The 22,286-nt window shown below is 44.8% G+C and overlaps 1 protein-coding gene across 2 annotated transcripts in view; it reads right to left on the minus strand.

Annotated features, from left to right (window-relative positions):
• Positions 1–22,286, minus strand: part of rnf123 (ring finger protein 123) — a 402,816-nt gene that overhangs the window by 180,131 nt on the left and 200,399 nt on the right. For both annotated transcript variants that reach the window (XM_072582761.1, XM_072582762.1), the window contains exons 31-32: positions 15,036–15,120; positions 4,947–5,086 (exon numbers count right to left, since the gene is read on the minus strand). In XM_072582761.1, the coding sequence (XP_072438862.1) occupies positions 4,947–5,086; positions 15,036–15,120 (225 nt within the window). The remainder of the gene's footprint in view (positions 1–4,946; positions 5,087–15,035; positions 15,121–22,286) is intronic.

A 22,286-nucleotide genomic window follows, 5' to 3' on the forward strand; every position in this document is an offset into this window, starting at 1 on the left:
CGCCGACTCCCACAGCCCATTCAGTAACCGCCCTGAGTCCAGACTCCCACAGCCCATTCAGTAACTGCCCTGAGTCCAGACTCCCACAGCCCATTCAGTAACTGCCCTGAGTCCAGACTCCCACAGCCCATTCAGTAACCGCCCAGAGTCCAGACTCCCACAGCCCATTCAGTAACCGCCCAGAGTCCGCCGACTCCCACAGCCCATTCAGTAACTGCCCTGAGTCCAGACTCCCACAGCCCATTCAGTAACCACCCAGAGTCCGCCGACTCCCTCAGCCCATTCAGTAACCGCCCAGAGTCCGCCGACTCCCACAGCCCATTCAGTAACCGCCCTGAGTCCAGACTCCCACAGCCCATTCAGTAACTGCCCTGAGTCCAGACTCCCACAGCCCATTCAGTAACTGCCCTGAGTCCAGACTACCACAGCCCATTCAGTAACCGCCCAGAGTCCAGACTCCCACAGCCCATTCAGTAACCGCCCAGAGTCCGCCGACTCCCACAGCCCATTCAGTAACTGCCCTGAGTCCAGACTCCCACAGCCCATTCAGTAACCGCCCAGAGTCCGCCGACTCCCACAGCCCATTCAGTAACCGCCCAGAGTCCAGACTCCCACAGCCCATTCAGTAACCGCCCAGAGTCCGCCGACTCCCACAGCCCATTCAGTAACTGCCCTGAGTCCAGACTCCCACAGCCCATTCAGTAACCGCCCAGAGTCCGCCGACTCCCACAGCCCATTCAGTAACCGCCCAGAGTCCGCCGACTCCCACAGCCCATTCAGTAACCGCCCAGAGTCCGCCGACTCCCACAGCCCATTCAGTAACCGCCCAGAGTCTGCTGACTCCCACAGCCCATTCAGTAACTGCCCTGAGTCCAGACTCCCACAGCCCATTCAGTAACTGCCCTGAGTCCGCCGACTCCCACAGCCCATTCAGTAACCGCCCAGAGTCCAGACTCCCACAGCCCATTCAGTAACCGCCCAGAGTCTGCTGACTCCCACAGCCCATTCAGTAACTGCCCAGAGTCCAGACTCCCACAGCCCATTCAGTAACCACCAGAGTCCGCCGACTCCCACAGCCCATTCAGTAACCACCAGAGTCCGCCGACTCCCACAGCCCATTCAGTAACCGCCCAGAGTCCAGACTCCCACAGCCCATTCAGTAACCACCCAGAGTCCAGACTCCCACAGCCCATTCAGTAACTGCCCTGAGTCCAGACTCCCACAACCCATTCAGTAACCGCCCAGAGTCCGCCAACTCCCACAGCCCATTCAGTAACCGCCCAGAGTCCAGACTCCCACAGCCCATTCAGTAACCGCCCAGAGTCCAGACTCCCACAGCCCATTCAGTAACCGCCCAGAGTCCGCCGACTCCCACAGCCCATTCAGTAACTGCCCTGAGTCCAGACTCCCACAGCCCATTCAGTAACCACCAGAGTCCGCCGACTCCCACAGCCCATTCAGTAACCACCAGAGTCCGCCGACTCCCACAGCCCATTCAGTAACCGCCCAGAGTCCAGACTCCCACAGCCCATTCAGTAACTGCCCTGAGTCCAGACTCCCACAGCCCATTCAGTAACCGCCCAGAGTCCAGACTCCCACAGCCCATTCAGTAACCGCCCAGAGTCCAGACTCCCACAGCCCATTCAGTAACTGCCCTGAGTCCAGACTCCCACAGCCCATTCAGTAACCGCCCAGAGTCCAGACTCCCACAGCCCATTCAGTAACCACCCAGAGTCCAGACTCCCACAGCCCATTCAGTAACTGCCCTGAGTCCAGACTCCCACAGCCCATTCAGTAACTGCCCTGAGTCCAGACTCCCACAACCCATTCAGTAACCGCCCAGAGTCCAGACTCCCACAGCCCATTCAGTAACCGCCCAGAGTCCGCCGACTCCCACAGCCCATTCAGTAACCACCAGAGTCCGCCGACTCCCACAGCCCATTCAGTAACCGCCCAGAGTCCAGACTCCCACAGCCCATTCAGTAACCGCCCAGAGTCCGCCGACTCCCACAGCCCATTCAGTAACTGCCCTGAGTCCAGACTCCCACAGCCCATTCAGTAACTGCCCTGAGTCCAGACTCCCACAGCCCATTCAGTAACCGCCCAGAGTCCAGACTCCCACAGCCCATTCAGTAACCGCCCAGAGTCCAGACTCCCACAGCCCATTCAGTAACTGCCCTGAGTCCAGACTCCCACAGCCCATTCAGTAACTGCCCTGAGTCCAGACTCCCACAGCCCATTCAGTAACTGCCCTGAGTCCAGACTCCCACAGCCCATTCAGTAACTGCCCTGAGTCCAGACTCCCACAGCCCATTCAGTAACCACCAGAGTCCGCCGACTCCCACAGCCCATTCAGTAACCACCAGAGTCCGCCGACTCCCACAGCCCATTCAGTAACCGCCCAGAGTCCAGACTCCCACAGCCCATTCAGTAACCGCCCAGAGTCCGCCGACTCCCACAGCCCATTCAGTAACCGCCCAGAGTCCAGACTCCCACAGCCCATTCAGTAACCGCCCAGAGTCCAGACTCCCACAGCCCATTCAGTAACTGCCCTGAGTCCAGACTCCCACAGCCCATTCAGTAACCGCCCAGAGTCCAGACTCCCACAGCCCATTCAGTAACTGCCCTGAGTCCAGACTCCCACAGCCCATTCAGTAACTGCCCTGAGTCCAGACTCCCACAGCCCATTCAGTAACCACCAGAGTCCGCCGACTCCCACAGCCCATTCAGTAACCACCAGAGTCCGCCGACTCCCACAGCCCATTCAGTAACCGCCCAGAGTCCAGACTCCCACAGCCCATTCAGTAACTGCCCTGAGTCCAGACTCCCACAGCCCATTCAGTAACTGCCCTGAGTCCAGACTCCCACAACCCATTCAGTAACCGCCCAGAGTCCGCCAACTCCCACAGCCCATTCAGTAACCGCCCAGAGTCCAGACTCCCACAGCCCATTCAGTAACCGCCCAGAGTCCAGACTCCCACAGCCCATTCAGTAACCGCCCAGAGTCCGCCGACTCCCACAGCCCATTCAGTAACTGCCCAGAGTCCAGACTCCCACAGCCCATTCAGAAACCGCCAGAGTCCGCCGACTCCCACAGCCCATTCAGTAACTGCCCTGAGTCCAGACTCCCACAGCCCATTCAGTAACCACCAGAGTCCGCCGACTCCCACAGCCCATTCAGTAACCACCAGAGTCCGCCGACTCCCACAGCCCATTCAGTAACCGCCCAGAGTCCAGACTCCCACAGCCCATTCAGTAACCACCCAGAGTCCAGACTCCCACAGCCCATTCAGTAACTGCCCTGAGTCCAGACTCCCACAGCCCATTCAGTAACTGCCCTGAGTCCAGACTCCCACAACCCATTCAGTAACCGCCCAGTGTCCGCCAACTCCCACAGCCCATTCAGTAACCGCCCAGAGTCCAGACTCCCACAGCCCATTCAGTAACCGCCCAGAGTCCAGACTCCCACAGCCCATTCAGTAACCGCCCAGAGTCCGCCGACTCCCACAGCCCATTCAGTAACTGCCCAGAGTCCAGACTCCCACAGCCCATTCAGAAACCGCCAGAGTCCGCCGACTCCCACAGCCCATTCAGTAACTGCCCTGAGTCCAGACTCCCACAGCCCATTCAGTAACCACCAGAGTCCGCCGACTCCCACAGCCCATTCAGTAACCACCAGAGTCCGCCGACTCCCACAGCCCATTCAGTAACCGCCCAGAGTCCAGACTCCCACAGCCCATTCAGTAACCGCCCTGAGTCCAGACTCCCACAGCCCATTCAGTAACCGCCCAGAGTCCAGACTCCCACAGCCCATTCAGTAACCGCCCAGAGTCCAGACTCCCACAGCCCATTCAGTAACTGCCCTGAGTCCAGACTCCCACAGCCCATTCAGTAACCGCCCAGAGTCCAGACTCCCACAGCCCATTCAGTAACCACCCAGAGTCCAGACTCCCACAGCCCATTCAGTAACTGCCCTGAGTCCAGACTCCCACAGCCCATTCAGTAACTGCCCTGAGTCCAGACTCCCACAACCCATTCAGTAACCGCCCAGAGTCCAGACTCCCACAGCCCATTCAGTAACCGCCCAGAGTCCGCCGACTCCCACAGCCCATTCAGTAACCGCCCAGAGTCCAGACTCCCACAGCCCATTCAGTAACCGCCCAGAGTCCAGACTCCCACAGCCCATTCAGTAACCGCCCAGAGTCCAGACTCCCACAGCCCATTCAGTAACTGCCCAGAGTCCAGACTCCCACAGCCCATTCAGAAACCGCCAGAGTCCGCCGACTCCCACAGCCCATTCAGTAACCGCCCAGAGTCTGCTGACTCCCACAGCCCAGAGTCCAGACTCCCACAGCCCATTCAGTAACCGCCAGAGTCTGCTTACTCCCACAGCCTTTTCATTAACGTCAGAGACTGCCAGCTCCACAGCCAGTTCAATAACACCAAGAATCAGCTGACTCTCACAGCCCGTTCAATAATGCCAGAGTCTGCCGACTCTGAGAGACCATTCAGTAACGCCCAGAATCTGCCAACTCCAACAGCCCATTCGGTAACGCCAGGGTTTGCTGACTTTCATATAACTGGAGACAAATGCAGTGATTCCATTTCAATGGGAACAATACTTTGGTGGTGGATGGGTAGTGGTGGACAAGGGACAAGAGAAGTATTTTTGATTTGATGTGTTCTCTCCAGAAAGAGACATCACAGAAAGAAATTGAAAAGCCTTGATGAAGGAACAAGTCTAATGCTGCAAAAACCTTGGAGGTTCAAAAGAACAGGTTAGCAAATGAGATGGGGTATGATGTACTGAGTAAGGCACCATTAGTTGCTTACCATTTGCACAATTACAGGGTGTTGCAAAATGTTATGTGCACTTCTTTACTCTGAGATAGTGGGTAGAATGGGCAAGAGAATTGGAGTGACTGCGAAGGTGTCTGGGTGTTTACCTCCTGAATCATGCCGATGAACTCTGAGAAGGCCCAGTTCAGCTGGTTGAGGACACTATTCAGGAAACTGGCTGCCATTTCGGAGTCAGAGCGAAGCAAGTCAGCCATGTGTTGTTGCAGCAAAGTAGAAGGACAAGGTTCTGAGAGGAAGAAGAAAAGCTAAGTTAATAGTCAGTATTAATTTACAGAGATTACAATCATTAGGGGAATCTGGATCAAACACAACAGATTATGCAACAAACACCTCAAAAGTATAAATGCAGCAAACACTTTCTCCCTTAAGCATCTTGAGTTTTTAATCTTTTACCCGACAGTGATACAGCTTGCTGTGTTGTGGTTTTATGAGTTTAGCACACAACATCCTCCACCAGAAAAATAAACTGTGAATTTAAGGTGGACTTCTGCTTCTCGGGTAAGTTTCAGCCACAGATAATCTGAACCTGCGGTAGGAAGCGAGCGACATTAGTGAATGTGACTCAGGTACCTGAGAGGACATGATCAGAATCTCAATTCAAAATTGAACAGATGATTGGAGTTACCAATATTCTGGTTTAAGTTGAGACATTGACTAGGGGAAGATGAAACCAGTAGCAAGGGCCAGAATAGTACTGAACATCCAAAAACTTCAATGGTTGTAGATTTTCCTAACTAAGACTGGCTTTCCAACAAGCAATCCAACAGCAGAGAAATACAAAAAGTTTTCAAGGTGTTCAGTCACATAATGTTAATTATAGACTCAAGTAATTTTCTGACAACAAATGTTATGTTAACTGATCTGTAACTGTCTGGTTCCCCTTTCCATCTTTCTTAAGTAGCAGTGTTATGTGTAATTTTCTATCCAAAGCAAAATGTTCTGGTTCAAGGGAATAGTGGGAGATTTAATTAAGACATCTGTACTACCCTCAGATATAGTTTCTTTAAAACTCTGGGATAGAAATAATTTGGATTGGTGGCAGGGGAGAATTTGGAATGCTGGAGAGCTGATAATGATACCGACATAGTTACTGGCCATGGAGCTGAACTGAGCTCAAACCAGCTGTCCCTTCTTATCCACCAATATTGCTAACGTTTAAATGAGAAAAAAATCAATTGTGAAAAAGAATTATTGGACTGTTCCCACTAACCCCACCCCAAAAACTAGCACGAGGTACATAATGAATGATGCAGAAAATCAGTTGTCAATTTAACGCACTTGACATGAAGCCACGTGTGTCTCACAAACTTGACTGAGCTTTTTTGAGGAAGTTACCAAAAAAATTGATGATGACAGAGCAGAAGACGTTGCTTATTTGGATTTTAGTAAAGCCTTCAACAAGGTTCTGCATGGTAGACTAATTAGTAAAGTTAGGTCACAAGGGATTCAGGGTGAGCGTGTCAATTGGCTACATAATTGGCTTAATGGCAGGCGACAGAAAGTGGTGATGAAGGGTTCCTTTTCAGACTGGAGGCCTATCACCATAGGTGTTCCACATGGATTGGTTCTGGGTCCTCTTTTGTTTGTCATTTACGTAAATGATTTGGATGAGAATATAGAAGGCACGAATACAGTAAGGTTGTGGACGACACCAAACTGGTGGCATAGTGAAGAAGGCTTTCTAAGGTTACAAAGGGATCTTGATCAAATGGGTCAATGGGCTGAAAAACGGCAGATGGAGTTCAATCTGGATAAATGTGAGGGACCTAGGGGTGCAGTACATAATTCTTTGAAGTTTGCATCACATATAGACAGGGTGATTAAAAAGGTGCTTGGCAGACTTGCCTTCATTGCTCAGTCCTTTGAGTGTAGAAGTTGGGAAGACATGTCAAGCTTGTACAGGCTACTGGTGAGGCCTAGTCTGGAGTACTGTGGCCAGTTCTGGTTGTCCAGTCATAGGAAGGATATTATTAAGCTGGACAGGGTTTAGAAAAGATTACCAGAAGATAGGGAAGGTTTGAGTTATAAAGAAAGGCTGGATAGGCTGGGACTTTTTAATCACTGGAGTGTAAGAGGTTGAGAGGCAATCTGATAGAAGTTTATAAAATAATGGGAAGTATAGATAGAGTTAATGATAGTTATCTTTTCCCTAGGACGGGGATTTTAAGTGTAGGGGGCACACTTCTAAGGTGAGAAGGTAGAGATTTAAAAAGACATGAGGGTCAACTTTTTTTATCCAGAGAATGAATTTCCTGAGGAAGAGATAGGGGTGAGCACAATTGCAATGTTTAAAAGACATTTGAGAAGTACATGAATAGGAAAGGTTTGGAGGGGCATGGGCCGGTAGCAAGCAGGTGGGATTATGGTTGGCACGGACTGATTGAACTGAAGAGTCTGTTTCCATGCTGAATGACTCAAAGACTGAGACATTAGGACAGTTTTGGTTAGATAGGTAGACTTTGAGAAGTGTCTTAAAGGAAGATGGGGAGATTTAAAGAAGGATTTCTAGAGCATTTTCAGCAGGTAAAATGCGCCTTCGTCAATGAAACAAAACCTCAATAGTGTTTCTGGTGTATTTACAAGGACAACACCAATTCATTACATCCTGCTTATCTTTTTAAAATTTAAACAAAAACTTGAGGGAAAACTATTCCCTATTGGATTCTCTATGTTAAGGCCTCAACCAATTAAGAGTCCACACTAACCAATTGCTACCCACTTTTCCGATGTGGTGTAAATTGCTGTTCCCCTTGAAATTTGGCATTGAGTCTGCCTGTTTATTCAGTAATTCTAAAAGTACTACACAAGTTCAATTTGTCAGTATTAGCCCTTGCACAAAAAAGTGAAAAAATGTTTTTAAAGCCATCCAAGCACAGAACAGTCCCTCACATCATTGGGACTAGTTGCATGGAATCATAACAGGAAGCAAAACCTTTAATACTGACACTCATAATAGGAGGACTATGGAAGAGGAAATGAAAGCTGCAATTCTCATGCCCTTTCTCACAGATGCAAAATGGTTTCCAAATACAGAAGTAGCAATACAACTTAGACTGATGGGCTTGCGACCATGCTTCAACTCTCCGCAGCAACTACTTCAATTTTTAGCTTGCAGTAAGCAATAGCTGAAGTGATCATACCGTGAAAAGCTACAGTCCGATGACTGAGCTAATTCAGGGAAATGGAGTCAAAGTGAAAAGAGTGCATTACTTGTTTGCTAAAACCCCGTAATTAGTTGCTGTACATTGGCCAGTTTCTGTCACTATTTGGAAATCCCGTTGGCTTTAATCAATATAATTGGTTGTAATGCCTTTCCTGGAACATTTATCACAAAATGCATTGTACAATTGATGAAATGATAGCACAGCTGATCAATGCCAAGCTTTCAGTCACCTTTACAACAAGAAGTCTCACAATGGTTCTGGTGTGGCAAGCTTTAACACAGTGCCCAAATTATCCTGGAAAGTTGCTGCTAACTTGCCTGCGAAATGAAGACCCTTTTGAGTTTTTAGGCAGTTTGGACAATGAATGAACGGGTTGGAGAAGGCTGCACGTTGTTCACCACAGCTCCAATCTAGTTACAGCTCCTTTGGGATCACACAGTGTGAAGAGCATGCACTAACCCCTGATCAGCAAAGTTTAATAATACAGGAGCACTGACTGTCTAACACTACCATATTTCTCAAGCAGACAGAGATCTAGCAAATCTATTATCACGATGAATGAAATCACAAATATACTGGTGGGTGTATAGATTTCAATGGCCTTGCTGTGCCTGAGAGTACAAACCAGATAGGATCACATTTTCATTCTTCCAGAGGAGAGGAGGGACAAGTGATATGACAGAACCTAGAACAATACAACACGGGAACATTAAACTAATCCCTTCTGTCTGCCCAAGGTCCAAATTCCCCCAATTCCTTGTTTATTCATGTGCTTATGTAAAATGTTCCTTAAATGCCCCTATCATATCTGCCTCCATTACTACCCCTGGAAGTGTGTTCCAGGCTCCAACCACACACACTGTAATAAACTTGTCCCTCATATCTCCTTTGAACTTTCCCCCTCTTACCTTATATGCATGCCCTCTGGTATTAGACATTTCAACTCTGGGAAAAAGATCCTGACTGTCAACCTTTTCTATGCATCTCAATTTTATAAACGTTTTTATCAGGTCTCCCCTCAGACTCTGCCACTCCAAAGAAAACAACCCTCATTTGCCCAGTCTTTCCTTATACTATACCCTCTAATTCAGCACCCTGATAAACTTCTCCTGAACCCTCTCCAAAGCCTTCACATTTGTTCCTCTAATGTGCTGATCAGAACTTGAATGCAATATTCTTAAGTGCAGCCTAATTAAAGTTTTATAAAGCTGTAAAAATCACTTCCTCACTCTTGTACTCAATGTCCCGACCAAGAAAGGCAAGCATGCCATATGCCTTCTTTCCTACCCTATCTACTTATGTCACCATTATCACTGGAGTATTAATCCAGAGACCTGGGTAAAGTTCCAGGTACTCCGATTCAAACCCCACTGCAGCAGAATTCAAACTCAATTTAAAAAGATAAAATCTGCAATTAAGAGTCTAATAATATCAATAAAACCATTATTGATTTTTGTTAAAATCCATCTGGTTCATTTTGTCCTTTAGGCAAGGAAATCTGTCAGCATTACCTGGTCTGGCCTACATGCAACTCCAGACCCACAGAAACGTAGTTGAAACTTAACTGCACTCTGAGCGATACATGTTGGCCTGGTCAGTGACACCCAGATCCTGTGAATTAATCAAAAAGTCTACGTGTGCCTAGCCAACGTATTCTGTTCCGAAACAGTTTTGTGTTCAAAATGAGACGCATCAACAGAAATAAAACACTTGCAGCATTCTAAGTTATTATCCAGCATTACCAAGTGACAGATAACAAAAGGTACATGCAGGATACTATCCCTTTGTGATGTCCAATTCAACGCAACAGGTTATGTACAGAACAAGTTCAATAAGGAGCAGGGCTGCATCTCTACTGCCGCATAAAGAACTCCACAGTCAGGTGAAGCTTTCATTAGTCACACTGTAGAGCTGTCTCTATTCTGTCCCGCAAATATATCCTAAACCAAAAACAAGTAGCAACTACAACCATCCAACAGAGGTATATTTCACACATTTTGTGCCTCCCCCAAATAAATCTGATAAATTAATGCCAGATTATAACAGCGCAGGGAGGCACAGAAGGGAAAAACTATTATTTAAACCCAGTCTTCCCATCAGACCTCATACAACTCGCATTGTGAAAGACCCTTTTGATTTTACGTATGAAGGAGTGAGTGAGAGAGAAAGCTTTTTTGTTGATTCCTGAAAGTGATCTAGTGGAACCAGTCGAATAACTTATACCACTGTTCACTTTGTCAGGCACATCCTGCAAATTAGGTAATGAGCATTTTGTGCTACAGGTGACAGGATGTTCCTTCCCCTCGGACCTATCTGAACTCACTTCAACATGACCCTTCAAACTGGCAGGTAAAAGAGGCAGACAACTTCATCAATATGAACAGAGCTGGGGGCAAATGAACTAGTGTACTGAGGTGTGACATGAATGTACACTAAGAGGTGCCAAAATAGACAGTGAACTCACTAGTTTACATGATTTAAACTCCAATACTGACAGTCTGCTGCTTGGTCACAGCCATGAGTCACAAATTTACAAGATTCACTTGGCTGCTGTTGTGACCATCAGTGATAGCTATACATACTAAATACCACATTTCCCAACATATTGAACATTACATATATACTGTAGATATATTGACAATATGATGCTGGAGGTTATTGATAACCACGTGTGTCTGAGCCCCACTGTCAGCAACCTGTTACTTGACGCTAAAATCACTGCAAAAACTGTAGCTGATACTTCTAAACCAAGTGAGTGTGTGTGGAAAAACAGTAACAAGAACACTAAACTGCAACAAAAGCAAGCTTGTGTCCTCAGTGCACTCTTTCACAATGGTGAGACTTGAACATATATAGTAGGCAGGAGAGAAGGCTGGATGGTTTCAACCTTTTGTTATCTCAGCAATATTCTCCGCATCACTTGGCAGAAGGACACCAACTCAGAGCTCCTGAAGGATGCTAAATACCCTCACTACTAATTGTTGGCTTGGTTATCATTGTCAGATGATGACTACTCTAAACTCAAAGAACTTCCATTCAGTGAACTGGCCTCTGCATCATGACCTCCTGGACATCAAAACCTCCTACAAGGATACTTCAACCGAGGGTTCCCCAGCACCACTGTTGACAAGGCCTTCAGCTGGGTCTGACCCATCTCCCAAACTTCTTCCCCCTCCTCTTCCCTCCCACAATACTGAGAAGGTCTCCCCCCACTCCCCCAGCTTCACTTCCCACCCCACTAGCACACACACCCAAAGGATTGTAAAATGCAATCTCTGACATCTCCGGTAGGGTGCCACAATCAGACACATATTCCCTTTCCCTCCCTTGTCAGCCTCCCACAGGGATTGCTCACCCTGGTTCACTCCTCCTCTAGTCCCAAACTCTCCCCACACCCCCACAGCACCTTTGCTTACAAATGCAGAAGGTGTAATACATGCCTGTTTACTTCCTTTCTCCCTCATTATCTAGGCCCAGACACACCCTTCCAAGTGAAGCAGCAATTTATCTGCACTTCAATCAATCTAGTTGTTGCTCAAATATGGTCTCCTCTAGACCAGAGAAATGAAACAGACTGGGTCACAGCTTTGCTGAATACTTACATTTCGTCTGCAAAAATGACTCTGAGCCTCCAATTGCTTGCCATTCCTGATGAAGGCTTTTGCCCGAAACATCGATATTCCTGCTCCTCGGATGCTGCCTGACCTGCTGTGCTTTTCCAGCACCACTCTAATCTAGAATCTGGTTTCCATCATCTGCAGTCCTCACTTTTGCCTTGTCATTTGAACACACCACTGTATTCCTCTGGTCAATATTTCTGCCTTGGGCTTGCTACAGTGTTCCAGTGAGCTCAGTGCAAGCTGAAAGAACAACTTTCATCACACCCAACTCATTTTAAACCTACTTATTGTCCCCATTATCAGCTTTTCTTTTGTCTGCGCTTACCATTATCCATCCCTTTGTCTGTCTAACTCTCGTTCTCTCGTTCTCTCTCTCTCTCTCTGGGCTCCACCTCTACCTATTTGCTCACTCCTCCCTCCTCTCTTCACCTTCCACTGTCTTCATCATATATAAAGCTAAAAATCACACTACCAGGTTACAGTCCAGCTGGTTTATTTGAAAACACTGGTTTTCGGAGCACTGCTCCTTCAGTAGTAGGCTTTAGAATAGGAGCATAAGACACAGAATTTATAGCAAATAGCAACCATCAACACCACTAACTGACGGCTCAAAGTGGACAGGATCTCCAAGAAGATCGCACATATCGACACAGACATGAAGTTTCTGCAGAAATGCAAGAAAGCAGGATTTGCTATAAATTGTGTTTTATGATCCTCTTCCACAGCCACCTGAAGGGGCAGTTATTCGAAAGCCAGTGCTTCCAAATAAACCTGTTGGACTCTAACCTGGTATTGTGTGATTTTTAACTTTGTCCACCCCAGTTCAACACCAGCACGTCCACATCATGCCATTCATCATATATATCACTTTTTCCTAGCTACTAATAGTTATGATGAAGACTCACTGGACCTAAAACATTGATTCTACCTTCTCTCCAAAGATGCTGGATGACCAGAGTATCTATTTTTAGTGATGTCAGTTGAAGAATAGATGTTGCCTCTCCAAATATTGATAAAACTGTCCTGTTCTTCGAATAACATCATGGGGTTTTTCATATACATCTAAGAAGATGAGAGTGCTATTAGCAAGCACAGGAGACAATCAAATCTGTCTAATTCTGCTGAGTGGCAGATTTTTAGACTAGGCTCTTCCACATGCTAACAATTGTCTAGAAATCAAGAGTGTGTTAGCAGATTTTATCTTCACTGAGTGAATTTCCTAGACTAGGTTTATTTTTGACTCCTAACAGGAAATCTCCTGATCTAATGGCAGAACAATGTACTGTCCTAACCAGCAATATTAGTTTGAGCTCTCAATCACATTGAGATCACAATCACATCTCAATCAAAACTGCTGACCTTTATTGTGCATTATTTATTACAGCCTTTAATAGTTACTAAACTCATTAAAGCAGCTATCAAATTTCAATGATCTCTATTAAATAGAAGGAAGACAAATCAAATCTAAATCAACGTTACGCATTTATTATTAGGAAACTTTAAGGCCATCTCTTGCACCGATAACAAGAGGTCCCAGCTAAAAGAAAGGAAGCTGTCAGTTTCTGCAGTAATGTCTGATATGCTGTGTATCTTCAAGAGAAAGGTAGACAGAATCTTGGTTGAGGTGGAAACTCTATCATACAAAAGATCAGTACCAAGTGAAAAAAAAACATGGTAATGGCAGCTCAAGACTAGTTTCTGAATGTCTGAAGGATGAGATAGACAGTTGCCTGCTTTCCTTTCCTATAACTGACCATGAGAATTTAAAACCTGTTTTAATCATCTCTGCAGTGAGATTGGTGGGCCTAGGGTTTGGCTCAAATGGCAGGGCAGCTACCACACTGATCACATTAATACCAAGAGTGGGGTTTGATCCCTATTTTAGCTGGGGCAGACTTGGGGTTCTGCCTCCTCACCCTGGCCTGTAGTAAAACAATGGTGGCATAAGCTATGGTTTGCCAATTCTCGAGGGTGTTAACTGAAAATGAAGAAGAATGAGTTGGAAGAGTTTGCTTTGTCATGCATGAGGCTTAACACCAGGTTGAGGGTAAGTTAGCATTTGCTAATCTTATATTTCGTTCATATGACTGCAACAGATGCACAAAAGTACATACTGATTGAGGACTGTTGAAAACAAGTAAAACTCATGTGTACTGAAAGCAGTAACAGCGTGGAGTCTATGGATCATCAGGTGTTTCTTACCTTACTGTTATACCTTTACACAACACTTCTGCACAGAATTTTGGATCAATTTGATCCAAATTAGGATCTTCTTTTTTTGTTGAACTATCTAAACTCATTCCACTTGGAACCAGAAGGGTAGGATCCCCATCCCATCAGCATGGCAGGAGCCCAGGTGAGGCTCCAGAGATGAAAGAGCAGCGGAGACAGTTTTTATAAAGCTTCAAATAATTAACCTACCATTATACTTCCTCCTGCGTTATACCAATTGTGAATTTGCGACCAATAAGATGTAGGATCAAAAGTGGGCCATTCGGTCGACTGAGCCTGCTCTTGCATCCAATTAGATCGCGGCTGATCTGATAATCCTCAACTCTACTTACCTGTCTTTTCTGCATAATCCTGGACCCCCAATATGAATTAAAAACCTATCTGAGCCTTGAATATATTTAATAACCCACACTTGCAAGTCCCAAGTGAGAATGAATTCTACAGATTCATTAATGTGTCTTAAATGGGTGATCCCCCACTCTGAAAGTGCCTTCCAGTCCGAGACTCTTCCACCAATGAAAACAATCTCTCTGCATCAACCCTGTCAAGCCCCCTAAGAACGCTATATGCTTCAGAAAGATCACTCTCATTCCTCTAGTCAATTTCTTCAAAGCCCATTCTCAACTTTGCTTAGAAGTCAATTCCTGGTATTACCCAGTGAATCTTCTCTGGACTGCCTCCAATGCTAGTAATATTTTCCTTAGATAAAGGGAGCAAATACTCTACTTGTGGTCTGACTAGCAACTTAGTTTTAGCAGGACTTCTCAATTTTAGACTGCAACCCCTTTAAGCCCCACTTAAGAAACCTAATGCACAATCTAGGATGATGTGCCAGTGCAGTGCATTTTCTTCCCAGGAAGTTGCAAGATGGAGAACCTGGTTCTATAAAATTTAAACTATCGTAACCTGAAGTTAAAGAAAACTAAATATATTGCTTTCTGTGAGATAACAGCACTCAGCACAACAGATCAGGGAAAATAATTTGACCCAAAATACCTCTTGCTTAACATTAAACATTTTTGACGGACAGTAAACCCATGTAATATTGCTTCATTTAGTTTGTCTGTCATTGAAGAAATGTGGAAACTGATGGAAAGGAAGATTGCCATCACCCATAAGGATAAGTCTCCAGTGACATTACTGACCTACTGATACTCACTCTGCAGGCTTGGCATGTTGGCATCTTCTGGTTTACTTTTCAGTAAGTGAGGGAGTCGTGTGTACCTATATCCGAATCCACATCCCTGAAACCAGAAACACAGAATTACTTTCTTTTAGTAAATAAGCCATTAGACCCCTCAAGACTGCTCTGCTATTCAACATGATCATGGCTGATCATTGAGCTCAATATCCTAATCCCACTCAGCTCCAATATTCCTTGCTCCCTTTATCTACCTCCTTCCTGAAAACACACAATATTTTGGCTTCAACCACTTATTGTGGTAGTGAATCCACAGGCTCACCACTTCCTGGGTGAATAAATTTCTTGTCGTCTTAGTCTTAAAAGGTTTATCCCTTATACTTACCGTATGAACCCTGGTTCTGGGCTTCCACCCCCCCACCCCCAGTATTACCCATACACAGTTTGCTTTCTTTACCATCTGTTGCACCTGTGTGCTTACTTTCAGCAAATGCATGAAATGGACTAGTTGAACACACCCCGCTCTCAAATTAAAGCCATTCAAATAATAATCTGCTTTCTTGTTTTCACTACCAAAGTAGGTAACCTCACATTTATTCTCACCTGCTATGGATTTGCTCACTCACTTAGCTGTCCACAGCACACTGAAGTATCTCTGCCTCTTCCTCACAGCTCAGCCTTTTACCCAATTCTGTCTCATCTGAAAGTTTTGAGATATTACATTCAGTTCTCTTATTAAATCATTAACAGACATTGTGAATAGCTGGTGTCCTAGTACCTGCCTGCCATTCAAAAAAGCTCACTTATTCCTACTCTTTGTTTCCTGTCTGCTAACCAGCTTTCTATCCACCTCCATACATTACCCCAATCCCAATTGCTTTGATTTTTTAACATTGATTTCTTATTGGGATTTTGTCAAAAGTCTTCTGGAAGTCAAAACCACATTCACTGGTTCCCTCTGATCAACTCACTAGTTACTTCCTCCAAAGGTCCCAATAGATTTGTCAAGCATGATCTTCTGGTTGTAAATCTATCCTGACTGCATCGGATTCTACCACCGGTTTGTGAGCGCTCTGATATAAAATCCTTGATAATGGACACTGGCATCTTCCCACTACAGGCAGCAAACTTTTTTTTCCCTCTATCTCCCTTAGCCATCCTCCAAGTTCCAGAATCTAAAGAATATTGGAAGCTAACCATTCATGCATTGGACTATTTCTGGGGCCACTTTCTTTAGTACTCTGGTATGTAGATTATCAGACCCCAGTGATTTATCAGCCTTTAATCCAATCTATTTCTCCAACACAGATTTGGTTCAGTTTCTCCCTCTCACTAAATCCTGGACTCCCCATCATTTCTGGTACATTATTTGTGTCCCAGAGTTTGGAGTCGGCAGGACCCATCAGCACAAACTCTCCCAAATTTAAAATTCACAGCAGGTCTATGGTGAGATGAGCAAGACTGTACAGGGGGAGGCTTATTACAAAAAAAATCCACCTTCACCTAAAAGTGCCATCATGGCCTTCTCCCAAAGTCCCAGCATGCCAGTGCAGTCCTGGGGATAGTTGTGTAATAGTCAAAACACTGCCTAGTTACAGTAAGCGTGCTTTAAATGAGTCATGTGAGATGAATGAGGAATCCTTTCATACTGCATGCTATAAACTATTTTATTTCAAGATATCTTCATATAATGTGGTTACTTTAAATGAGATTACTGCATGGTGAGAGACAAGTTCCCAAATAGCTGTGTCTGCTGATTTACCTAAGTGTCGGAGAGGATAAAAATCACTGTCAGGTATGAAAAAATGTCACTTCAAAGGCAACATTGCTGAACAAAGATTTCCCTAATGGGGAAGCTCAGTGAGAAAGCACATATTGCTCATTTTTATTCTGAATTTAATCAACTGAGGGTAAGAGGGCTTGGTCCATTGCACTTGTTCTCTAATGTGCTAATGATGTTTAGTACTGCATCTCAGTGGAACTGAGAAAATATCACTTCAATTTACTAAGTTTTATGAAAATATGAAATATATGTTTTGATTCCCACAACCCCTTTCTGAATTTCAGAAGATAAAAAAACTATTTCCCAGGAACAATCTTCCCATTTGGGTCTCATACAAAACTTATATTGTCGCCTGTATTATGGTGGTCTGCAGAGATTCTATGATAGTTTAACAAAAGCTCAAGAAACAGTGCACAATAGCAAAATACTGCAGATCCTGAAAATTTGAAACAAACAGAATGCTGGATAAATTCAGCAGATCTGACAACATTTATAGAGAGGGGGCAGAATTAGTGTTTTGAATCTGGTAATGACTTCTTCTATTGGGTAGAAGTATCATAAATGTGAAGTCTATGTTTCTCTCCATACATGTTGCCAAACCCATTGAGATTTTCCAGTACTCTATGTACTTGTCTCTGTTTTCTGTTGCTGATCTATATCAGCAGGTTGAAATAAGCAGCAAAAGACTAAGTGCTTTATTATAAACCTATAGTTAGTCATAAACACCAGCTTCCACCTTTCCTTCTTGGACTCATTCCTTGTCCATAATCCGATCATCACTGGGGAAAATCATGGCTCTTAAATAAGTATCTTTTGATTAATCTGTTCAGAGGTGTTCTTCCACACCTCTGGAACAGGTGGGACTTGAAGCCGTGCTTCTTGGCTCAGATGGAGGGACACTATAACAGTGCCACAAGAACCAAGCTCTTAAATAAATGCAAAGTCGAATGAGCGTCACCTACTCTCAATGAACTCTGGAGTTTCTCAGGTTGATGATAGGGCTTTTGTAGCACAGTAATAGTGTCCCCAGCTCTGAACCAGGAGGCAAACGTTCAGTGTTCTGCACCATTCACTATTCCTCAAATACCTAGCAGTCCTTGTTAAAATGCAGTCAGGCCTGAACAATATCCAGGTTTGGGCTGACAAGCGCCAAGTAAATTTGTGCCACACAATGCCAGGCAATGACCATCTTGTACAAGAAAGAATGTAATCATCACCCTCTGACATTCAATGACATTACCACTACCCACTATCAACATCTTGGGGATTACCACTGATCAGAAAATTGACTGGAACATCTATACAAATTCTGTAACTACCAAAGCAAGTCAGAGACTAGGATTTCTTCAGTGAGTAACTCACCTCCCATCTTCCCCAAGCCTATCCACACAGGCACATGTGAGCAGTCACTTGGAATCCTCCCCACATAAAGTGCAATTCTAACAACATTCAAGAAATTTAATACCATCCAGAACAAACCAGTTGCTTGACTGGTTAAACTTTTACAGGGAACACCAATGCTGCAGTACAGAGTGAGACAAACTAGGGGCTAGATCCAGAAGCTGAGAATAGACAATATAAAGTTGTTTCTGATAGATGAAAATAACATTGTCAGATCCATGCTCTTTTGACCATTATATCTAAAGTTTAAGGAAGTTCTGCAGGTATGCAATGATTTTGGTGAAGTGCCTATGGAATTAAGGTTGGTCGTGTGCTGCTATCAGCTGGAGTTCAGGCTATATTCTAGGAGACGAGGAGCTGAAATTCTTCGCGAGGAAGACAGAAATTTGTGACTAGAATCGATGATATGCATGCTGAGTGGGCTGCCATATTAATTCATAAGATTCGCTGTTTCTACGATTTAATGGGAGATAGGTGAAAAGACAAATGTTCAGTAGAAGAAAACGGGAAAGAAAATTGAAAGGAGGAGGAGAAAATGGAAGCTCAACTGAACTGAAGGATTCCCAGATGAAGCAGGTAAGACATAAGGAGAGTGGGCCAGTAAGGAAAGGTAAGGTGATTTAAAGAGCAGCTTCTTGGCATAAAATTACATTGAGACCTAATTCAGTTCACGAACAACAGAGAGATACCCAGGTTGAAGAGACTGTTGAGCTACATTGTGCGTGGGAAGAGATTTATAAACAGGGACCTAAGTCAAAAACAAAAACAATATAACTTGGCAAAGAAACAGCAGAGATAGGAATGCAGATAAATAATTTGTAGCTTGTGGTGGTGCGTGCAAGGAACTTAACAAGCAGCATACTGCTGAATCTTATGGTCAATGGACTACGACCTTGATAGTAAACAGGGAAAGGTAGCTGAAGTGTGCAGTAGATGAAGGAGAAAAACGTGGCTCTGGCAATATCTGGATAAGGTGATGCTGTGAGATTATGCAGAGGTTGACAAACAAGCACTAATGGCTCCACACTAAGTGTACAAACACCACACTGTCAGATCACATCATTCAGGCTAAAACACCAAAGCAGAATTATAATGCATTAAACATGTGCAGAAACAGGATAAACAAAACAAAAGAAAACACAGCAGCCTATGTGTAAAACTGCAGGAGATGGGAGAGATATTAAACAAGTACTTCACGTCAGTATTTACTGTACAAAAGGATATAGAAGCTAGAGAATTTGGAGAAATAAACAGTGATACCTTGAAAAGTGTCCATATTACAGAGGTGCTGAACGTTTTAAAATGCATAAAGGTAAATTTCATACCCTCATCAATCCTCTTTGTTACTTCAAAAATCTTAATTAAGTTAGTGAGACATGATTTCCCACGCACAAAACCATGTTGATTATTCCTAATCAGTTCTTGCCTTTCCAAATACATGTAAATCCTGTCCCTCAGGATTTTCTCCAACAACTTGCCCACCACCAATGTCAGGCTCACCTGTCAATAATTCCCTGGCTTTTCCTTACAACCTTCCTTAAATAGTGGAACCACATTAGCCAACCTCCAGTCTTCCGGCACCTCACCTGAGACTATCAAAGATACAAATATCTCAGCAAAGGGTCCAAGCAATCACTTCCCTAGCTTCCCGCAGAGTTCTAGGGTACACCTGATCAGGTCCTGGGGATTTATCCACCTTTATGCATTTTAAGGCATCCAGCTTTTCTTTCTCTGTGCTCCCCGACAGACACCTCATTTTTCAAGATGTCATCATTTATTTCCCCATGTTCTCTACCTTCCATATCCTTCTCCACAGTGAACACGGACGCAAAATACTCATTTAGTGTCTTCCCCATCTCCTGCAGTTCCAACGAGATGGCCTTGCTGATAGTTAAGGGACCCTATCCTCTCCCTAGTCACCCCTTTTGTCCTGAATGTATTTCTAAAATCCCTTCAGATTCTCCTTAACCCTATCTGCCCAAAGCTATGTCATGTCACCGTTTTTGCCCTCCTGATTCCCCTTTTAAGCATACTGCTACTGCCTTTGTATTCTTCTGGGAATTCACTCAATCTCTACTGTGTATACCTGACATATGCTTCCCTCTTTTTCTTAACCAAAGCCTCAGTTTCTCTAGTCATCCAACATTTCTTGCACCTATCAGCCTTGCCTTACACCCCGACAGGAACTTATCATCTCTGGACTCTCGTTATCTCATTTTTGAAGGCTTCCCATTTTCCAGCCACCCTTTTACTTGCAAACATCCAACCGCAATCAACTTTTGAAAGGTCTTACCTCAAACAATCAAAATTAGCCTTCCTCCAAATTAGAACTTCAACTTTTAGATCCAGTCTATCATTTTGCATCACTTCTTTAAACTAATAGAATTATGGTCACTGGCTCCAAAGTGCTCTCCCACAGACACCTCAGTCCCTACCCAACCTTATTTCCCAAGAGTAGGTCAGGTTTCACACCTTCTCTATTAGGTACATTCACATACTGAATCAGAAAATTTTCTTGAACACACTCAACACATTTTCTCCATCCAAGCCCTTAACACTATGGCAGTCCCAATCTATGTTTGGAAAGTTGAAAAAACATCTACCATAATCACCTTAATAATTTTACTGGTAACGGAGATCTCCTTATTCTCAATTTCCCGCTGACTACTGGGGGGTGTCTATACTACAATCCCTTCTTATTTCTCAGTTCAACACAAATAACTTTCCTGGACATATTCCCAGAAATATCCTCCTTTTAAGTAAACTAGTAATGTTATCAAAAATGCCACTCCCACCCCTCTCATTCCTTCCTATAGCATCTGTACCCTGGAACATTAAGCTGCCAGTCTTGCCCGTACCTGAGCCACATCACACTGCTGTGATATCACAGTCCCTCAGCTATGTCTGATCCATTTACCAAGCATCCACTCTTGCCCTTTCTCTTCTCTCCCATAACAATAGAGTCGCCCATTCTGCACTTTGCAGCCTACTGGCATCCGCATCCAGAGGATCATATGCCACTATTCCTGCCACCACCAGACACATATTCCTCTCACCTGCCTTGACAGCTTTCTGCAGGGACCGTTCCCTCCAGGACACCCTGATCCACTCCTCCTCCATTCCCAACACCTCCCATGCAACCTGACCCTCATTATCTCCTTACCTCCTCCCTCCTCACCATCCATTGTCCCCATATACATTCCATGTGAAACAGCGCTTTCCCTCAACCTAGTCTGCTGCATTCGCTGTTCACAAACTGGCCATGCTGACCAAAACGTCCATTAACGCTAACTCAACTTGGCCCATATCATTCTAAACCTTTCCTATCCATATATTTCTCCAAGTGCCTTTTGTTAACGCACCCGCCTCAATGACTTCCACTGGCAGCACACTCCAGATGCATATAACTCTCTGTGTAAAAATGTTGCCCCTCGGGTTCCTTTTTATTCTTTCCCTTCTAACCTTAAACTGATGCCCTCTAGTCCTCCATTCCCCAACCCTGGGAAAAAGACTGAGTGCATTCACCCTATCCATGCCTCTCATGATCTTAAAGAAGTGTATAAGACTCCCCCCTCAGTCTCCTATGCTCCCAAGAAACAGTCCTAGCTTGCCCAACCTCTCCCTGTAACTCAGACCCCTGAGTCCTGGCAACATCCTTGTAAATTTCTTCTGCATTCTTTTCAGTTTAATAACATCTTTCCTATAACAAGATGACCAAAACTGAACACAATACCCTAGTGTGGCCTCACCAGCATCCTGTACGACTACAAATAACTTCCCAATTTCGATACTGAATGCCCTGACCAATGAAGGCCAGTGTGCCAAAAGTCTTCTTCATTGCCCTGTCTATCTGTGACTCCACTTTCAGAGAATCATGCACCTGAACTCCAAGATCCCTCTGCTCCACTACACTCCTTAAGCTCCTATCATTCACTATGAAACTTCTATGTTGATATGACTTTCCAAAATGCAAGACCTCACAGTTATCTATGTTAAACTCCATTTCCCATTTCTCGGCCCACTTCCCCAGCTGGTTAAGGTCCTGCTGCAATTTCTGACCACCTCTCTCACTGCCCAAGATACCA

Source organism: Chiloscyllium punctatum, chromosome 12 (genome assembly GCF_047496795.1).
Source record: "Chiloscyllium punctatum isolate Juve2018m chromosome 12, sChiPun1.3, whole genome shotgun sequence".
Lineage (NCBI taxonomy): Eukaryota > Metazoa > Chordata > Chondrichthyes > Orectolobiformes > Hemiscylliidae > Chiloscyllium > Chiloscyllium punctatum.